Source organism: Natrix helvetica, assembly GCF_964273705.1.
Source record: "Natrix helvetica genome assembly, chromosome: 2".
NCBI lineage: Eukaryota > Metazoa > Chordata > Lepidosauria > Squamata > Natricidae > Natrix > Natrix helvetica.
The window spans coordinates 16,637,285-16,657,389 of NC_138552.1; the positions used below are offsets into that span (position 1 = coordinate 16,637,285).

Here is a 20,105-nt window from a genome sequence, read left to right on the forward strand (position 1 = left end):
AGTCTTTCTCTCTCAGCCCTAGAAAACAGGCAAGGGCAAACCAAATCTTGTTAAGATAAATGCAGGGATTTGTCTTGACTCAAATCTTTCACAATACAGTCTATACATTTATACTTGTAAAATAATTATATTCTGCAAGATTACTATTAAAATCACCATCTATACATGAACGAATCTTATCAAACAAGTAAACCATTATACTTAATGCAAGGTGTACGCAGGGCATGGTTAAGAAAAAGGTTAGGGCATGAAGAGTTGCAATATTTTGCAATATTTTCAATTGAATGTAGGAGAATATTTATTAGTAAACAAATGGCTACATGTAGCCCTCAAGTTACAACCACTTACTTAACAACCACTTGGCATTAAAATGGACCAGAGAAAAGTTACTTCAACCCATCCTCAAAGTTATGACTGCCACCCACTCCACAGTTAAGCGATTGCATTACAGATGCATGTCAACTGGCTTGCATTTACAACCAATTGCAGCACCCTGTGGTCGCGTGATTGCATTTTGCAACTTTTTTGCCAAAAAATAAAATAAAATAAATTAGATTTGGATTAAAGATCCCGTGATTGACTTAGCAACTGCAGTGATTCACTTAATGGCCATCATAAAAAAGATCATAAAATTGAGTCCGGTCATGTGGTGACTCAATTTAGAAGTGCAATGTCTTATGACTAAAATCCCAGGTTCAATTGTGGTCATAAATTGAAGGTTACCTGTACATAATATATAGACTGTAACTATAATGTATAAGGAAATTTTATTCTCCTTTTTTAAATAAAGGGGTTACTTTTGTTTAGGTTTCTTTTTTTTAATTTAAAGATGTTAATTGTATATGTTAAGAATGCAAAATAAAAGCAAAAAAATATGAAAATGCTGATTATTGTGGTGATGCCATGCACATAAAAAACAGCTGTATGGTTGCCATACTGACACTCTTTATCATATTCTGCAGACACTGCTATTAAGGTGCCTAAAATACAGTAGTTTCGAACAGATGTTTTTGCAGGTTACAGCAGCCTATTTCCAACATTTGCCTTAATAAAACTGCTCTGACATTGTAATGGATATACATATTGTTAGATCGGGTAATGGAAAGGCACACTCAGGCTAAAGGCAACAACAGCTCTTTATTGTAACAGAACAAGCATGTACAATCCAGCGAAGGTTGAGTCTGACAGCAGCCCTTTTATAGGGAGCTGTCAGACCATTCGACCAATGAGATTAAACCTCTGTTCCCGCCGGAACAGAGGACCTTGGTGGAAACCATTATAACTGTAGATAGTATTTAACACCCCTCCCCTCTTAGATGGAATCATCCTACTGGTAATGTAGTCACGCAGGTAGGCAGGCTTTTTGGTAGCTCTGCCAGACCTGCGCAGTTCATTCGGAGGGTGTTCTTCGGACAGGTCGGACGGACCTGTTTGCTCTGCAGCTCCGCTTGGTGGAAGTTCCTGGAACCTTTCACAGGCTGGAGCTTCTAGAGCCGGTTTACTCAGAGCTCGCTGCGGGCCTGCAACACAAGTAGCTAAGTATCCCGGTGTCTTCGGGTTTGAGTTGGCTGTGGAAGGAGTGACTTCGTGCTTCTTTTGGGTAGGGTTTGGCTAACTCGAGCAGGAGTTACCTCTGGCTGCCTAAGAGTGGAGTTGGAGAGACGGCTACGGAGTTGGTCAACGTGCCTTCTCCAATTCCGACCGTCCTCGAGCTCTACGAGATAAGAGCGAGGCCCAGTGATGCTTATCACTGTGGCAGGAATCCACAGAGTTCCCACGGCGTAGTTGTGGGCGTAAACTGAATCCCCTACGCTAAAGTTCCAAATTTTGTTTGTGGAGTCTGGGGGCAATGTGGCAGAATAGTTTGGATGTACCCGGTCTAAGTGGGACCTTAGCCGGCGACCCATGAGAAGCTCGGAGGGCCTTCTCCCTGTAGTGGCACTTGGCATGATGTGTTGAATTAGCAGATAATGGTCAACCCATGTTTGCCAGTCTCCCGGGCCCATCTTAGATAGGCCTCTTTGCAGATCTCACCATTCTCTCCGCCTGACCATTGGAGGCTGGATGGACTGGCGTGACGAGGGCATGTCTGATTCCCTGTGCTGCTAAGAAGGTCTCGAATTGCATGGCTGTGAATTGGGGCCCGTTGTCAGAGACCAGGACGTCAGGCAGGCCATGTGTGGAGAAAAGCCTCCATAGTAACTTGATGACCGCTTCTGCCATAGTGGAGGTCATCAGGACTACCTCTAGCCATTTCGAGTAGGCGTCCACAACTACGAGGAATGTTTGGCCATGAACTGGGCCAGCAAAATCAATGTGCATCCTAGGCCATGGTGCTTGAGGTCACTCCCACTCCTTAGCAGGCACCCCTGGCGGAGCTGGTCTGGACTCCTGGCATGGTGTGCAGGTAGCCACCCTTTCTTCAATCTCCCTGTCCATGTTAGGCCACCACATGTAACTCCTGGCCAAAGACTTCATCCTGACAATTTCAGGATGCCCTACGTGTAAAGCCTCTAATACTACAATGCACAGTTTGGGTGGAACAATGACCCGGTTCCCCCACAGCAAAGAGCCATTAACAACTGACAATTCATCTCTTTCAATAGTACATTTTGAAATCAGACCCAACAGGCTCCTTGGGCCACCCCCTACACACCCAGTTCAAAATTTGTTTGATGGTGGAGTCTTTTGCAGAGTGGTGGGCAATGTCACTAGGCAAGACAGGACCAGTCCCTAAGCAGTCAATAAGCAGGACTGGCATCTCGGGGATAGGGTCTGCAAGAAGTTCTGGCAGCGGGTAGCAACTTAAAGCATTGGCATGCCCCAAAATGAAGCCTCGTCGGTAGATGAGATGATAGGTGTATGCCACCAGGAAAATAGTCTATCTGGTCATCCGCGGCAATAATTACACAGGAGTAGGTTGGTCCCCAGCCAGCAAGCCCAGTAGCAGTTTGTGGTCTGTAATTAGTTCAAAATCACGGCTGTAGAAGTACTCATGGAACTTTTTTACACCAGCCATTGCAGCCAAAGCCTCATGGTCCAGGTGGCTGTAGTTCCACTCCGCAGCAGGCAAGGTCCTTGAGTAACAGGCTATGGGAGCCTCGGTTCCATTGGGCATGCGGTGGCAGAGGACAGCTCTGACGCCAAACGGGGAAGCATCACAAGTCAACACCAGTGGCAGGGTCTGGCTGTACTACACCAGGAATGTGTCTGCTGACAGAAGTCTTTTTACCACGGCAAATGTGGCTGCCTCGGCTCTGCCCCAGGACCACTTCCCGTTCTTCGTCAGCAATGGTGGCTTTCTGTTTAAGAAAGACGCTGTAGAAATTAAGGAGCCCAAGGAATGCCTGCAGCTCAGTTTGATTGTGAGGTGTAGGGGCGTCCTGGATTGCTTGATTTTTTTCAGTGGTTGGGTGAATCCCAGAGCCGTCGATTAGGTACCCTAAGAATTCAAGCCTTGGCACATTAATTTGGCATTTTTCTTTTTTGAGACGGAGGCCTTTGTCTCGAATTCTGGTCAAAACAGTTTGCAAACGTTTGAAAAGTTGCGCCTCATTTGCAGCCGATACCAAGATGTCATCGAAATAGGGGACGACTCCTGGAATCCTCTGCAAAAGCCGTTCCATGACACTTTGGAACAGTCCAGGGGCGATACTAACTCCAAATTGCAGGCGGTGACATTTGAATGTACCCCTGTGCATCACAATGGTTTGGGCCTCTGCCATAGCACCATTTACAGGCAATTGTTGGTATGCCTGTGCCATGTCCAATTTAGCGAATACTTTGCTGGGGCCTAAAGAATGTAATAAATGCTGTACAATGGGTACAGGGTAAGCGCTTTGTTGTAACACTTTATTGATTGTGCATTTGTAGTCCGCGCAGATGCGGACAGACCCATCAGATTTGACAGGTGTCACTAGAGGGGTCTCCCAGTGTGCGTGATCAACTGGTACTAGGATTCCCTGGCCTACGAGCTTGTCAATTTCCAGATCAATTTTGGGGCGGAGAGCGAAAAGTACTCTCCTGAGTTTTAGCCTTATGGGGGCTATATTGGGGTCCAAATTAAAAGAGATTGGAGTCCCCACATATTTACCCAGACCAGTGCTGAAGACGTCCTCAAACTCCTTAAAAATTGCTTCTGCGCTCTCGTCTTTCAAGGCATTGATACCGGTCACTTCTAGGCCCAGGGCTTCAAACCAGTCAAGCCCCAGGAGGCTCTGCAGGTCACCGCTGACCACCGTCACTGGGAGCTGGCTGCTGTAGTTTTTGAATTGCACCCAGAAGGTGCCCTGGCCCACGATGGGGACTCGGTTCCCTTGGTAATCGCGAAGGCAGATGTTAGGGGCGCGTAGATGCTGCTTCTTCAGGCTAGGGATAGCCTGCTTGAGTGTAGACCACAGCATGATGGTCAGTGATGACCCCATGTTGATCTCCATCTCGCATGGAGAGCCCTTGATGAGGACTGTGACCTTCAGCTTTTTTGGCCGCCTAATGCACACTTGGCCGATTGAGGTGTGGTAGGTGACTCTGGTGTCACCCTCTGAGCGCCATGGTGGCTTCTGCCATGCTCCTTGGTTTGGCCTCTGCTGGCGGTTAGGTCGGCTTCTTGGCTGCTAGGTCATTGTGGGGTGCTCACTTCTGCAAACCTGTGCCCCTTTTGCTCACAGTGCTGTCAGATAGCATCATGGAAACAGCAAGACAATCTGGCATGGTCTCCTCCACAGCACACTGCGGCCTTCCGTAGCACCGCAAAGTACTTGTTGACTGACTCACCTTCCTTTTGATTATGAATATTAAATTCGTGCCGGCGGACGTGCTTAGACAGCTTGGGAGCGTAGTGTGTCCTCAGTGTCTGTTGGAGCACTGATCAAGCGACCGATTGTAGTGGCATTGGCTCAGAGAGGTCTTTGCCTGTTTCGAACACTTCCCGTCCACAGTAACCAAGGAACATGTTCTTCTTGCGGCCTTCAGAAAGGCCCATGAGGTCATTGGCTTCAAGGAAGCAGTCGAACCTCAGCATATATGAGTCCCAGTGCTCGGTGACTGGGTCGTACGGAGTCGGTGAGGCGTGCATGGCCATTTTGTGTTCTGAGGGCGTTTTGAGTTTGCCGCTCAAAATTGGCTCCTCAAAGCCACGCCGAGCTCCTGGAATTACTTGCTGGATTGCTATGCTCTTTTTGGTTCACCTAGTTGCTTTTCAATCCCACCTTCGTCACCAGTGTTAGATCAGGTAATGGAAAGGCACACTCAGGGTAAGGCAACAGCTCTTTATTGTTACAGAACAAGTATGTACAATCCAGCGAAGGTTGAGTCTGACAGCAGCCCTTTCATAGGGAGCTGTCAGACCTTTCGACCAACCCTTCCGGTGGGAACAGAGGACCTTGGTGGAAACCATTATAACTGTAGCTAGTAGCTAACACATATTATGCTTAAACAGTAATCTGTACTGATGTCACACACACAGTGATCACATAAAAGCCAACTCTGAAGCTACTAATAATAATAATTAATAATAATTTATTAAATTTCTAGACCGCCCCCTCTCCCCGGAGGGACTCGGGGCGGTGTACAGGAATAAATTTAAAACATACAAACAATCATACACATAGGTAAAAACCAAATTAAACAACCCCTGTACAATTTATAAAAATTAAAAAACAAACCTTAAAACCAATCTTAAAAATTTAGAAATAGAACTGAGGTGGGATAGATGGAATTAGGCCAAGCTGGCTAGTTGGAATAGGTGGGTTTTAAGTTTCTGACGGAAGGAGCGGAGATCCGTAGTCATTCTAATGTCGGGGGGAAGGTCATTCCAGAGGGTCGGGCCCATCACAGAGAAGGCCCTTCCCCTAGGCGTCGCCCGCTGGCACAGCCTAGTGGACGGCACCCGGAGGAGTCCCTCTCTGTGTGAGCGAATCGGCCGGAGGGATGTATGGGGCAGGATACGATCCCGCAAATAAGCCTTACCTCTGAACAAAAAGCCAAATATTATTTTGATCTTTGTCTGCAGAATACAAGGGCTGAATTCATACAGCCATATCATGGTTTGTAAAACATGGTTCATGACTTAAGATACTATGTAAATCCAGCACGTTGTTTATTCAATAAGCTACGATTAACCAGTCTTAGCTTGGTGTAATGGATGAATGTATCAGCTGCATTTTTTAAAGGTGGAGATGGTTGGCCGATATACAACAATATCAAATGTCCAAAAATCTGTACTGTTAGCAAGATTGAATAATTGATTTTTGCGGTGTTTATCCACATGCCCCAATATCACTCTGGGTGCCTCCTTCAATGTAGGTGTAATATCTCAGTGCCATCCAAATCCTGTAGAAGAGGAATGAACATGTGAAAATAAATGGCTCAACCATTAATGACTAGTAAGTTTACTCCACACTGAAAGAATATATCCAAAATATAATAAAGGTTTGTTGATTCAATGAACAGTCCGAAGAAAATGGTTTTAATGAACTGAGAAACAAACACTTGAGAAAAGGCCCTTGTTTGTGTGTAAACTTCTTTCGTTTGTGTTTCTAACACAAACACTTGCAATCCTGGAAAGAACCGAGTTATCCGAAATGTTTTATTTATATATATATATATACATACATACATGTGATTTATCAAGATGATAAAAGAAACGACGCAACGCAGTCTTCCTTCACCCGATCACACCATTCCCAGAGTGTTGGATGAGCATTATGGAAGTTGTAGTCAAGCACATCCGGAAGGGATGAGTCGCCCAAGGCGAATTTCAACACAGTCCTTAGAGGGCGAGGCTCACCGAAAGATTTCTCCACGGACTTATTAGACAAATAAGGCTCTCTAATTTATTGGATATTTTTTTTTAATCATTCGCTTTTTGTTTTTAAAGCGCAGGCTTGCGAATTCCTCTTTTTTCCCCCCCACAGAAGAAGAGCGGCCGTTCCCAAACTTGTCCACCGAGAGGCGCCTTTTCCTCGGGAATCCGGAGAACCGGGCGCGGGCTGCAAGTTCCGCGGGAGAGCGAAACGGTAAAACGCGCGCATTTAGACGTGGAAATCGCTCCCCCCCTTCCCCAAAATTCGGGATAACACAACCAGATAGACATTTTAACAGAGTTGGAAGGGACCTAGGAGGTCATCTAGTCCAACCCCCCTCCCCTATCTACACCGTTTCTGACAGATGGCGGTCCAGTAAGAAATCCATGCTGGGAAGTCAGCTAAAGGCTAGTCCACGCACCCATCCCCAGGACCCGCGCGCATCCCCAAACGCGCCCTTCACACGTTCAGATGCACTCGCGCATTTCCCAAAGGGAGTTTTGCACCCGATTTGCAGCGCCTGCCATCCGTAGGAGAGGCCGGAACTAGCGATCCCTGTTACCAGTGCACATCTACCGAGGTTCTGATTTGCAATCTCTTCCTTCCTTCCTTCCCTCCCTCCCTCCTTCTTTCCATTCTTTCCTTTCTCAGGCTCTCGCCGCTCCCTCTCTCCACCCGAGCCCCCCCTGCCCCTCCCCTCCCTCCAGGGGCGGTAGATGGGTAGAGAAGGCGAGCCCGCCGCTCAACCTAACGAAGTTTCCTCCGGCCCCACCCGCTATTTATTAGGGCCGCTTTCCATTGGATTTCGTGCAGCATTCTCTCCGCCCCGGCCAGCGGCTCGGCTCCCCGCCCCCCACTCTCCCTCGCTGCTGCTGCTGCTGCTGCTTTCACCAGCCTTTGGCCAAGGCGAAGGGCTCGCTGGCGATCGGCTGCACCGGGCAAAGGAGCGGGCAGCGGCCGCGCTCAACCCTCCCTGGCAACCCGAAGCAGGGAGAAAAGGAAGAGCCGCGGGTAGCAGCTGCAGCCCCCGAGGCTTCTGGCAGCCTCGGCCAGGAGGGGAAGCGGCGGCGGCGGTGGTTCCCCCAGCGCTGCCCGGCAGTTTCTGGATCAGGGAGGAGGGCAGCTTCTCCCTCCGCTTCCTCCGCTGGAATTTGCCCCCCTCTGCCGCAGGGGCTCGCTTCCTTCCCCAGGAGAGCCCCCGACCGCCTCTCGGCGCGCCGCAGCTGCCCGGGGACCCGCCGCTCGGGTGATTTGCGGGCAGCCGCTCTCGGGGGGGACGCCCCGCTGCAGCCTACGGATCCATGGCCACCGGGGCGGTCGATCCGGTCTACGGACTTTCGGAAGAAGAAGTAAGTCCGGCTGTCGAGAAAGGGGTGGGAGGCGGCCGCCAGCCGCCAGCCGCCGCCGCGCAGGGCGGAATGGGGAAATCTCGGCTCCGCCGGCTCCTTCCTTCCTTCCTTCCTCCGGCTCGGCGAACTGGGAAGTCCCCAGCGGGTGGGAGGGGATGGCGGTCCTTGGAGGGGGCCGAGCGGGATTGTCTGAGACCGAGGGAGGGAGGGAGGGATGGAAATCCGCCACGAGGTGGGGGTCCCACTTTCTTTCACCCCAAAGTAGAGCATGGGGCTTCCCGAGCCTCTTAGAGCGACCGAGCGGTCTCTGTTAAAGGAGGCTGCCCGATCTGCGGGAGACCCAAGTCGATGGGCTTCCTTCCTTTCTTCCGTTCGTTCTTCCTTCCTTCCTTCCTTCCTTCCTTCCTTCCTTCCTTCCTTCCTTCCTTCCTTCCTTCCTTCCTTTCTTTCTCCTTCCCCTTCTTTCCTTCCTTCTTTCCTTTGCTTCTTCTCTCTCTCTTCTTTTTCTGCTCTCTTTCTTTCTCTCTCTCTTTCTCTGTCTTTTTTCCTTCCCCTTCCTTCCTTCCCTTCATTTTTCTTTCTTTCTCTCTTTCTTTCTTCTTTTTCTTTCTTCTTTCTTTTCCTCCTTTCCTTCCTTTCATCCTTTCTTTCTTTTTCTTTCTTTCTCTTTCTCCTTCTCTCTTCTCTTTCTCTCTTTTTCTCCCTCCCTCCCTCCCTTTTTTCTTTTCTTGAGCGAGGAGCGGCCGCTCTGAGCGGGTTCCCCCCTCAGGGAGGGTTTTTTCCCCAAGCGTCTTCCCGTAAGCTCCTGGAGCACACGCTTCTGCTTCCCCAAAGCAAAAAATAAAAATAAAGCAAAGATGAGATGTTGTAACACGCGCGTTAAAGGTGAAGAGGTGGCAATGAAGGAAATTCGGCTATAACAGGTTCGGCTTCCCTTCGAAGCCGGGGGGGGGCTAAAGAATGAGAAGTAGGGAGGGAGAGAAAGGGATGAGAAATGGGAATGCCTGAGCAGATCCTGTTATCTTGGACAGGGCAGGTGAATGGATAATGGAATGGGTGGAGAATAGCATCGTTCCATAAAGCCCCCTCCTCAATTAAAGAGACCTTCCCAGTGGAAAATGCCTGTTCATTTGCATTTCGGATGGAATTGGGGAAAAAGCATTTGAATATTTGACATTTCCCCCACCCATCACCCTAGGGAATTTAAATCCCTTCTTTGTCCATGGGAAGGTTAGTGTGTTAGTGAATTATGGGCATTTCCCAGCCCGCCCGCCCCCCCCATGTGTGTGCGTGTGTGTTCGCAGGAAGAAAGAATTAAAATCATTGCAGAACAGACTTCCTAGAAGCACTCAGTCTTTTGCTGGAAACAATTGTTTATATTTGCTGTTAGAAAGGGCCAGTGGACAAGTTGGTGCCCTCGGGCTTCCCCTTCTTCCCACAGAGGCAGATTCAGGAAGAAATTGAAATGGAAAACCCCAAACCATAAAGAAGTCCCAGTTTTGGAGACTTGACTGAGAGCTAGGGCTTGTGAGACCAGAGGATGGTGGAGCCTAAATAGCACCAGCAATAGCACCTAGACTTATATACCGCTTCGTAGTATTTTACACCCCTCTCTAAGTGGTTTGGTACATTGTCTCCCAACAATCTGGGTCTTCATTCTACTGACCTCTTAATAGAATAGAATAGAATTCTTTACTGGCCAAGTGTGATTGGACACACAAGGAATTTGTCTTTGGTGCATGTGTACATAAAAAGACAAGATACATTCGTCAAGAATCATAAGGTACAACACTTAATGATAGCCGCAGGGTACAAATAAGCAATCAGGAAACAATCGATATCAATATAGATCGTAAGGATAGAAGCCACACAGTTACAGTCACGCAATCATATGTGGGAGGAGATGGGTGAAATGAACAATGAGAAGACTAATAGTAGTGCAGGCTCAGTGAATAGTTTGGCAGTGGTGAGGGAATTATTTGTTTAGCAGAGTGATGGCGTTCGGGGGGGGGGGGACTGTCCTTGTGTCTAGTTGTCTTGGTGTGCAGTGCTCTATAGCGTCATTTTAAGGATAGGAGTTGAAACAATTTATGCCCAGGATGCGAGGGGTCTGTAGATATTTTCACAGCCCTCTTTTTGACTTGTGCAGTGTACAGGTCCTCAATGGAAGGCAAATTTTAGATATTTTAGATATTCTTCTATGAAAGGAATTGCTTTCTCAAAGCCATTGCTAAGAAGGCAGCTTTGTTGAATCACACAGGGACCCTTCGCTTCCCTGCTCAGAAAGTGCCATGCCAGAGAAAGGCAGGAAGGCTGGCAGAGAAGGAACATAAGCTGAGCTGGGAGGAGGGACCATCCATCTTCCTGTGCCTACCAAAAAATCATGAAGTCCAGTCCTGCCTCCTCCCCTTTTACTGATTGATAGGATTTGTGTTGCGATCCTTAAGTTGCTTGGAGAATCCATTCTTTGCTTTCCATCGCATGTTTTTTTTTGGCACACTTTCCAAGAAGCGGTGATACATATGAACCCATTAACATCGGCTAGGCTCCAGTGTTCTGTTTAATATATGCACTTTTCCCCCCCAGTGTGTATGTGTGTGTGTGTGTGTGTGTGTGATTGCATTTGAAGACACTCTTAAAGGTGCATTTAACAGTACACTCATACTGGATTAAATGGGACAATATCTTTCTGTTTTAGATTATTTAGAAACACATCAATAACTGATCAGTAGTACGTGCGCCAGGGATGCGGTGGCTCAGTGGCTAAGACGCTGAGTTGTCGATCAGAAAGGTCAGCGGTTCGAATCCCTAGTGCTGCGTAACGGAGTGAACTCCCGTCCCTTGTCCCAGCTTCTGCCAACCTAGCAGTTTGAAAGCGTGTAAAAATGCAAGTAGAAAAAATAGGAACCACCTTTGGTGGGAAGGTAACAGCGTTCCGTGCGCCTTCGGTGTTTAGTCATGCTGGCCACATGACCATAGAGACATCTTCGGACAGCACTGACTCTTCAGCTTTGTAACGGAACTGAGCACCTCCTCCTAGAGTCGGGAACAACTAGCACATACGTATGTGCAAGGAGAACCTTTACCTTTAGTGTGTGCGCCGGTTGAAATCTCAAGGGTAGTGTATTGAACTAGGTGGGTTTGTGTAATCATGGTTGACATTGACCGTAGTAGCACACGAAATAAACAAATTACATTTTGACTTAGAAATAAGTCAACAAAACCCAGGACTTTGGTAGAGCTACTTAAGGCTATCTGGGAAGCCAATAGATTAGATATTCTTATGGCAGCATTGTTATTAATCCATTATTGCTCTTGAGTTCCTTGTCTAGGAAACAAGCAGCCAACATCATATTTTCACAATTCTGGAGGCAAACGAGCTGATCTGAAACGAGCAGATTCTGTTGCATGGGTAAAGGTATCACCCAACTCTCGGTTAATAAAAAAAAGGTTTCGCTGCGTGAAATCAGCTTTTCTCTGCCTAGCGTCTCCAGGCTAAAGATTGCTTCTCGTCCTGAACATTTGGTGCTGCTGTAACCAGATTTTTTTTTCGGCGGTTTGTTATTAACTATAAAATTCACAGGAGATAAACCTACAAGCTGTCAAATTGTACAAGAGCCTTTTGTGCCCGAATGGGGTCAAAATATGAATTGGTACTTTTTGAAGATGAGTTTGTCACAGTTTGTACTTCTGGCAGTCAAATATGTTTATTTTATTACGGGGATTGTAATGTTAGATCTCTCTCTCTCTCTCTCTCTCTCTCTCTCTCTCTCTCTCTCTCTCTCTGTCTCTCTCTGTCTCTCTCTCTCTCTCTCTCTCTCTCTCTCTCTCTGTCTCTGTCTCTGTCTTTTGGATTCTGGGGATAGTGGCCTCACCCTGAGAAGTCAAAAGTTGGAGATTCATAAGGCTGCTTCCCAATTCTTCCCCCCCTTTCCATTCAGAAGGAGAAAACTACTCCCCTAGCAATAGAATGTGTCAGTCTGGCTGGGGAATTCTGGGAGTTGAAGTCCACAAGTCTTAAAGTTGCCAAGTTTGGACACCCCTGGTCTAGGCCATGGGTCAGCAACCCGTGGCTCTGGAGCTGCATGTGGCTCTTTCATCCCTCTGCTGTGGCTCCCTGTTGCCGGTCGGCTCCACAATTGATAGGGCTTTCGGTTAGGACAGGTAGAGGAAGAAGGACACCGCACTAGGAGAAGACTCTATGGTGTGGGAACTGGACTTTGGTCAGCTCCAGAATTGAAAGGGGGGCTTCCATTTAGGACCTTTGTGGCTCTTTGAGTGTTTAAGGTTGCCAACCCCTGGTCTAGGGTGTGAGGCAGTTTTTCTTAATCTTAGCAACTTTAAGAGATCTGGATTTCAATTCCCAGAATTCTCTAGCCAGCATCGTTTATCTATGTACAACGCAGCCCTAGTTAAACCTTGGCCCTGCATTGTAATGGAATCATTAGAAGGTACGTTTGGATGAGAAGGTGAAAAATCCTAGGGGGAAAGTCCCTTGTATTTGACTAGAAACCAATGTAATGCGTAATATATGTGAAGCCCAATGAGTAAGGATGACTTATTTCAGTCTGGCAAGAGGCCACATACAAGGATAATGTTGCTTGTCAAAAACTTGCTCTTCTGAGAATGGATCAAGATTTTTGGGGGTTGCAGCCCAGCATAACCAGTTGTTTTATTTATGCTTCCTATTCAGATACTTCCAGGCAGCTTACCACTGTACGCTGTCAAGGAGTGTGCAAATTGTAGACCAGTGCATCTGAACCAGAGGTATTCAGCTGGTTTGGACCGGTTTGGGCGAACCAGTAGCGGAAAGTTTTAGTAGTTCGGAGAACCGGCAACTACCACCTCTGGTTGGCCCCGCCCTTCCGCCCCCCATCGTTTCCTGTCCTGTATTCCCTTGTTTTGTAGCTCAGCTGATTCGCGTGGCAGAGTGGATTGCCGCGTCTCAGCTAAAAAAAACAGCTCAGCATACCAGCGCTGACACTGAGGGTGGTCTCTCTCTCTCTCTCTCTCTCTTCCCTCTCTCTCTGGTTCCTTTTGCGTCCACCCTTCCTTTTGATTTTTCCTAATTATTACTAAATCATAAGGAAGTAGGGAAACGTTGATTGAATTTCACATATGAAAATCACCCAGACTTCTCTTTTGGAGTGTCAGGCTGCCTCTTCTTACTCTTGAGTGCAACTGTGCGTTGGCTTTGTAGGTGAATAGATAGCTGAAGGCCACCTTCTTAAACAGGCTTACTTAGGGTGCTTCTCGTCGAAATCAATGGGACTGCTGCCAACAGGTGACAGCCCCTTTTGTTCTTCCCCAAATCGTTTATCCTTGTTTAAGGATCAGGCATTTGCAGCTGAACCTGTTGGTTGCTATCCATTCTTCAGAGATTCTGGAGTAAGAGGCTTAGGTGCATTTCATAAGTAGCTATCCCATAGTTCAAAGTTCCCCAACCTTTCTGGCTTTGCAGACCAGCCGGAGTTTCTGTGCGAGCGGCTGGCAAGTGGGGATGCATGCTATTTCCGTGGCCCGGTTGCAAACACCTCACTGTTGGCCCACCAGTGGTCAGTAGAGCTGACAGCAGATTTGGATAGTGAGGAGGTTGGGGAGGAACATGGGCCAGTCCTGGAGTCTGGGGAAGGCTCTGATGAGGGCTCTGTGTTGGAGGCAGAGAGAGGGCCAGAGCCATATGCCAGTTATCAGCTGCCTTCAGAGTCAGATATCAGTGAGGCAGATGAACAGCTGGAGCCTGTCCCCAGTGGGCGCATGTGCAGAGTTGCCAGACAAAGGGAACAACTAAAGAACAGGGGTCGACTTGGGAGTAAGGCCACAGGTGGACGATGAATTTCCCCCCCCCCAGGAAATAAAAGAGGAGCAAAAGGGGAGTGGAGTTGGCAAGAGGCAATTAGTTTGCTTAATGGGTTCGTGACTCTCCGAGACTCCTTGCCAAGTTTTGCAGATATCTGCCTGTCAGCTCTCCAAGACAGATAAGGTCTGTGACTGTAAATCCTCCCTTGAAAGATTTTGCTGGATGTGAATGAGCAGAATTCACAGTAAATTAATAAAAGGGTTTTTTGTCGGGACAAGGAGTTTGTTTCATGCTCTCGGGAAGCCTGAGTTACAGCACTCACGGCCCACCAGTGGGCCATATCCCAGAGATTGGGGACCCCTGCCATAGTTGGTTATGTGAACTCCTATCTTTAAGGGAGGAGCTTTTTTCCTTCAAGGAGGCTCTTTTCATTTTGCTGAGTTTGCCGTGAAAGCCCTGTACAACATCAACAATATTAGCTTTTCTTTTCTTGAATCTTGTTATTCCTTCTGCAGACAATGAACACAGCCTAAAATGAGTTCCTTTCACTGGTGTATTTGACTTACAACCCTGATCGAGCTCAAAACTTCTGTTGCTTTGTTAAGTGAATTTTGCCCCAACTTATGATCTTTCTTGCCATGTTTGTTAAATGAATCATTCAGTTGTTAATTTACTAAACCGGTTATTAAGTGAATCTGGCTTCTACTTTGACTTTGCTTGCCTGAAGGTTGCAAAAGGGAAATCACATGACCCCCTCAGGACACTGCGATTGTCATAAATATGAGTCAGGATTTCGATCCCGTGACCACGGGAATGCTGCAGGGGTCGTAAGGGTGAAAAACGATCATAAGTCACTTTTAACAGTGCCATCGTAACTTCAGATTAAATGAGCTGTCGTAAGTCGAGGACTATCTGTGTGAAACAATTGGTAACTAAGCTTTTTGATCAACAAATTTTCTAGGATCAGTCTTCTGGTCTATACATGGCAACTTCGATTCTCAGGAACTTTAAGACAATTCGGTTTATATTTTCTATTGGCATCAAGAGGCATTCAGTAAAAATGAAGATAAAGATGAAACCTTTCTTCTTGGTTTAACGAAAAATTTTGAAAAAAGATTGGAACCTTGATCTTATATATGTTGACGGCAGCAAGTATGCCCAAAAATGGAAGGACATTTCAATTCCCAAACATGGAGGCTGATTGGAAAGATGGTTTATTGATGAACAGGACCACATGAGTTTGAGGTCCTGGGCAGCTGACCACATGGAGTGGAGACTGAGGGTTATTTATACCCTCTCTTGGGCCTTGCCCTTGAGCTTCCTGTTCCTGTGGCAAGGGCATGCATTCTATTGGTTGCTGTCAGACTCCCATGGGGCTATGCAGGGATCATAGGTTGTCTGAGCTCCCAGGTTTGGTTGAAAGGGGGATATGATGTTCCCAGGTTTTTGTGCCATGTGGTAATCCTATTATGTCCTGGAGGGTCATATCTTAATCCCTTCATCCTGGATCTGAAGTTTTTTTTCTTGTGCATAGGCCAGTCCTGCTCAATGGGCACCAAATATCTGCCAGGGGCAGGGAGCTGTTCTTTGTCTTAAAAAACATGTTTCTCCTTTTCTCATGCAGGGAAATATAATATTCTGCCTTTTTAATATTTCCTAGTATAGTTCATTCTTCTAAGAGAGAGATGGGTGCTAACTTTCTACACCTCCTCATATTGAACATTACAATTCATTGGCAATTTTATTTCAACTTTATACTGAAAGTTCAATTAAATGTATTGGAAGGTTCACTGAAAAAATTGTAGACTGCAAATGGGGTACGTACACATAACTCACTTGTTTGCTGGATGAATTTGTTTTCTGGAGTTCATACCGTATATCAAAATGTATTACTAATTAGAAATGTTGGATACACCAGCCCAGAAAAAAATGGCCAAGATTGAAAGTTGATGGAGGTGGCAGAGATGGCTAAATTGAGTGTTTTGATTAAAGAAAAGGCTATTAGCACAGGTGATATTCAGCCGCTTCGGACCATTTCGGGCGAACCTGTAGTGGCGACCTGCAGGTGGCCACCCAACCGCCCCAGCTCTATGCCGTCCTATTTAGCCACGTTTTCTAAGCCATGCGCATGAGCAAAGCGTATGCACAGAAAGGCACGCACATGTACAGAAGGTGTGCGGGTGTGGCAAACTGTTGGCAAACCTATGTGAAACCCACCTCTGGATGTAAGTACTTTTGTTGCTACATGGAAACCGTTTCTGGACTTTGTGCTTGAGGTGGGAAAAAAATGAAACTTTCGTTTTGGATTTTACTGATTAGAATGATTTGTTGTTATAGAAATGGCTACTTTATATTATTATGGAAAAGTAAAAAGTTGAGGTTCGATGTTAAGGCTTTATTCTACCGCAGCAAAGGGAGTCAGAAGTCAACGTCTTTTTTTTTCTTCTTTTTTCCCTTTCCCCCTCAGATCTCTCTCCCCTTTTCCTACCCACTATGTCCTATTATTTGCTTTCATATTTTTGCATTTTACTTTATATCTAGCCAATAATCTGGCGTTGTCCAGGTATTTATTTATAGGGGGAAAATATCCCGACCAAACGTAATTTCTAATGTTGGCTTTTCCCCCTTACCAGAGCGAGCTCCCTTGTGGAGTACTGTGAAGCCATTACCATGGCAACTCCACTGTGCTGTATAGTAGAAGCCAGTATGGCAGTATGGCACAACAGGCTGTATCTTAACAGAACAAACAGCCCAAGGGGTGTTAGGGGTGTCTTAACCCCACAGTATTTTTCTCCAGAGAGTAAGTCATCTGTGTACCAAATTTGGTTGAAATTGTTCAAAACATTCCAGAGTACAAAATAAGATTGTAAGATTCCCGTGTAAGATTGTTAGACCCGAATACAACAAAACCAGCATATATATATCATATTATATAAATAAATATACATTGTTTGTGTGTGTGTGTAAAAAAAATGTAAAAGAGGCGCAGTGAATCCGCCTGCCCACCACCGTTTTAAACCAAGCAGGTGAAGTCTTCCAAGTTGACAAGCAATTGTTTGCCCCAAAGATGGTTTACGGCCTCTCGCTATGAAGTAGCGTAGGTTCCTCCAGGGTTGGGAACGGGGATATGTTTATATGTAGGGAAGTTTGCCAGAGGTGAAATGGATACACGATGTGAAGGAAAACCTGCGTTATCAGCCTTTGCTTGGGATAATTCCATACAATTGGTGTAGGCCAGGGGTGTCCAAACTTGGGAACTTTAAGACTTGTGGACTTCAACTCCCAGAATTCCCCAGCCAGCATGGCTGGCTGGGGAATTCTGGGAGTTGAAGTCCACAAGTCTTAAAGTTCCCAAGTTTGGACACCCCTGGTGTAGGCTGACCGTCATAAGAACAGCCGAGAACAGCTTGGACACTCCATTGGCCCAAAAGGAGAAGCCGTACGACTTACAAGGTCGGAAACTACAACAGTAAACACACTACAAACAACAACCTGCCGTTGGAGCATGCGTTGTGGCATGGCCAAGATTTCTTACGTAAGATAACCTTCCAGATTCAGAGACAACCAAATTCTAGAATCCCAAAAACACAGGCAGAAAACAAGGTGTTTGGGAAAAGATTAATCTTAGCAAAATAACGTACTGTTCTCCTTTTGCTAATTTCTATGTTTAACTTGCTTTTTTTTTTTTTTAAGGTGGTGATGGCAAAAATTAGAAGCCACACCTTAAGTGTAGTCTTTCCGCTTGAAGTCTAAATCAGGAACTTTTAAAAATATCTTGGGAGATCCTGGAAACCCTGTGAGGATTGGGTGGTTTGAAGATAAATCACTGTGGGTAATTGGTCAAATATGTTTTTTTAAAAAAAAAATACTGGCATTGCTTTTCTTATCTGAGCCCCACGTGCTTTTTGAAGCGTGTCTGTCCACCGATCCAATTGTTTGACATGACCTCTGCCACATGTGGGTTAAAGCTTCACAGCCTTAGAGTTCCTTTGGACATCAGTGATGGTGGTGACACAGGAGAGAGTGCCTCTCTTGAGGAGGGGGGGGAGGGAAGGAATGCCAGTCTAGTTGAAAGAAGCAGTGGTGTTTCTCTCTCCGCCCCCCTCTCAAGACTTTATCTGGGTCCTGTTTTGACTAACCATCACGCTGTCTCCAACCTTTGATTTTTGAGTAAGGCTATTGAGAAGGTGGCAGGAGGTCAATCGTAAAGTGTCCTAAAAGAATTGGATTATTTAGACTCCTTTTAATCTGCATTCAGGAATAGACATGGGTTCGTTGCCAGTTTTACTTCCTGGAAAGGAGGGGGGGAGAGGAGATAGTCTCCTTTTGTTCTCAGCAACATTTGCCGCTACCAGTCACAGGTCATCTTCTGAAATCCTTGGAGTTAGTGTGTTCCAATACTACCTGAGCAGATTGTGTTCCAATATCTCAGGAACTGCCACAAAGAAGAGGGAGTCAAGCTATCCTCCAAAGCACCCAAGGGTTGAACTAGGAAGCAAACTAATGTGGAAACTAATCAAGGAGAGAAGCAACTTAGAACTGAGGAGAAATTTCCGGACAGAACAATTAATCAGTGGAACAACTTGCCTCTAGAAGTTGTGAATGCTCCAACAGTGGAAGTTTTAAAGAAGATGTTGGATAACTGTTTGTCTGAAATGGTATAAGGTTTCCTGTCTAGGCAGGGGATTGGACTAGAAGACCTCCAAGGTCCCTTCCAACTCTGTTATTCTACTCTACTCTATTGTGGTCAGTGGGAAGGGACAGGTCAATCCATAGGCACTCCCTGGCTCAACACTCTTCCTTCTCCTTTTTAATGTCTGTATCAGTGTTTCTAAACCTTGGCAACTTGAAGGTGTGTGGACTTCAACCCCTGATCTATATAAATGCCTATGCTGATGATTCATAGCTTTGTATCACAACTCTAGCTCTACAATCTGCTTTGAAGAACACCTGGAAGCTGTAGTTGGGGCAGAACCTGCATTGGCTAACAACAGATTCTAAATAAAATGTTGGTTTTGATCTATAAAGTCCCATATAGAAGGCAAAAGAACAAAATTCTTCATAGGCGGTTGACCTGTTGGATGCATGTACCCTGCAAAAATCTGCTAATGGTCTCCAAATTTGAGAGGTTAAGACAATAGTTGTAGCCCCTATTTTATGGAATAGGTTCCTACCAGGAGTCAGGTTAGCTCCTACCTGATGACGTTTTGGCAGCTGATGTTAACTGAACTTCTCTGTAGAACATTTGGAAGAGATCATAGTATTATATGGTACTGATTTTACATTTTATTGTTCATACCAAAAATTTACTTATTTACTGCTGATTGTGGCAGCATCATGAATGACTGAATTAGTTGAACGAATGTATGATTTTGGCACAGAGAAAATGATGCACTACTGCCCCCAAAGTAGAAAGTTCAACAGTCATGCTTGGGGCTTGGGTGCTTCCTAGGATTGACCTAAATACATCAGAGGAACTTGTAGTTCTTTTAGGGTTGCTGACCAGCACCAGCTGGCAGATTCAGCTGCACGGCCAGAGAATTGTGGTGCAGCAACATTGGGAAATCCCTACATTCCCAGCCCATCCTGTAAAATACTGTAATGGTAAGAGCTATGTGTCGGGGATGCGGTGGCTCAGGGGCTAAGACACTGAGCTTGTCAGTCAGAAAGGTCGGCAGTTTGGCGGTTTGAATCCCTAGCGGTATAACGGAACAAGCTCCTGTTACTTTTCCCAGCTTCTGCCAACCTAGCAGTTCGAAAGGACGTAAAAAAGGCAAGTAGAAAAATAGGGACCACCTTTGGTGGGAAGATAACAGCATTCCGTGAGCCCTCGGTGTTTAGCCATGACAGCCACATGACCACGGAGACGTCTTCGCACAGTGCCGGCTCTTCGGCTTTGAAACGGAGATGAGCATCACCCCCTAGAGTCAGGAACGACTAGCACATATGTGCGAGGGGAACCTTTCCCTTTTAAGAGCTATATGAAGTGCATCAAATAATCTTTGTTATGCGCAGCACAGACCAAACGTAAATCCAACAGACTGAACCCAAGAGAAAGCACGTGAAAGTGACAAACAGAAATTTCCCCCAGAAACTCATAACATCTTGAGCCTGTTGTTTTTGGCCGTTGTTACTTCACCGTTACGTGAGGTT

The 20,105-nt window shown here is 46.2% G+C and overlaps 1 protein-coding gene across 5 annotated transcripts in view; it reads left to right on the forward strand.

The window, feature by feature from the left end:
• The first annotated feature begins 7,675 nt into the window (after positions 1-7,675).
• NEDD4L (NEDD4 like E3 ubiquitin protein ligase) overlaps positions 7,676-20,105 on the forward strand; it is a 344,860-nt gene continuing 332,430 nt past the window's right edge. For 3 of the 5 annotated variants that reach the window (XM_081945708.1, XM_081945710.1, XM_081945712.1), the window contains exon 1: positions 7,676-8,152. In XM_081945708.1, the coding sequence (XP_081801834.1) occupies positions 8,105-8,152 (48 nt within the window). In that variant the 5' untranslated portion in view covers positions 7,676-8,104. The remainder of the gene's footprint in view (positions 8,153-20,105) is intronic. The other 2 variants (XM_081945709.1, XM_081945711.1) reach the window with 1 other exon arrangement.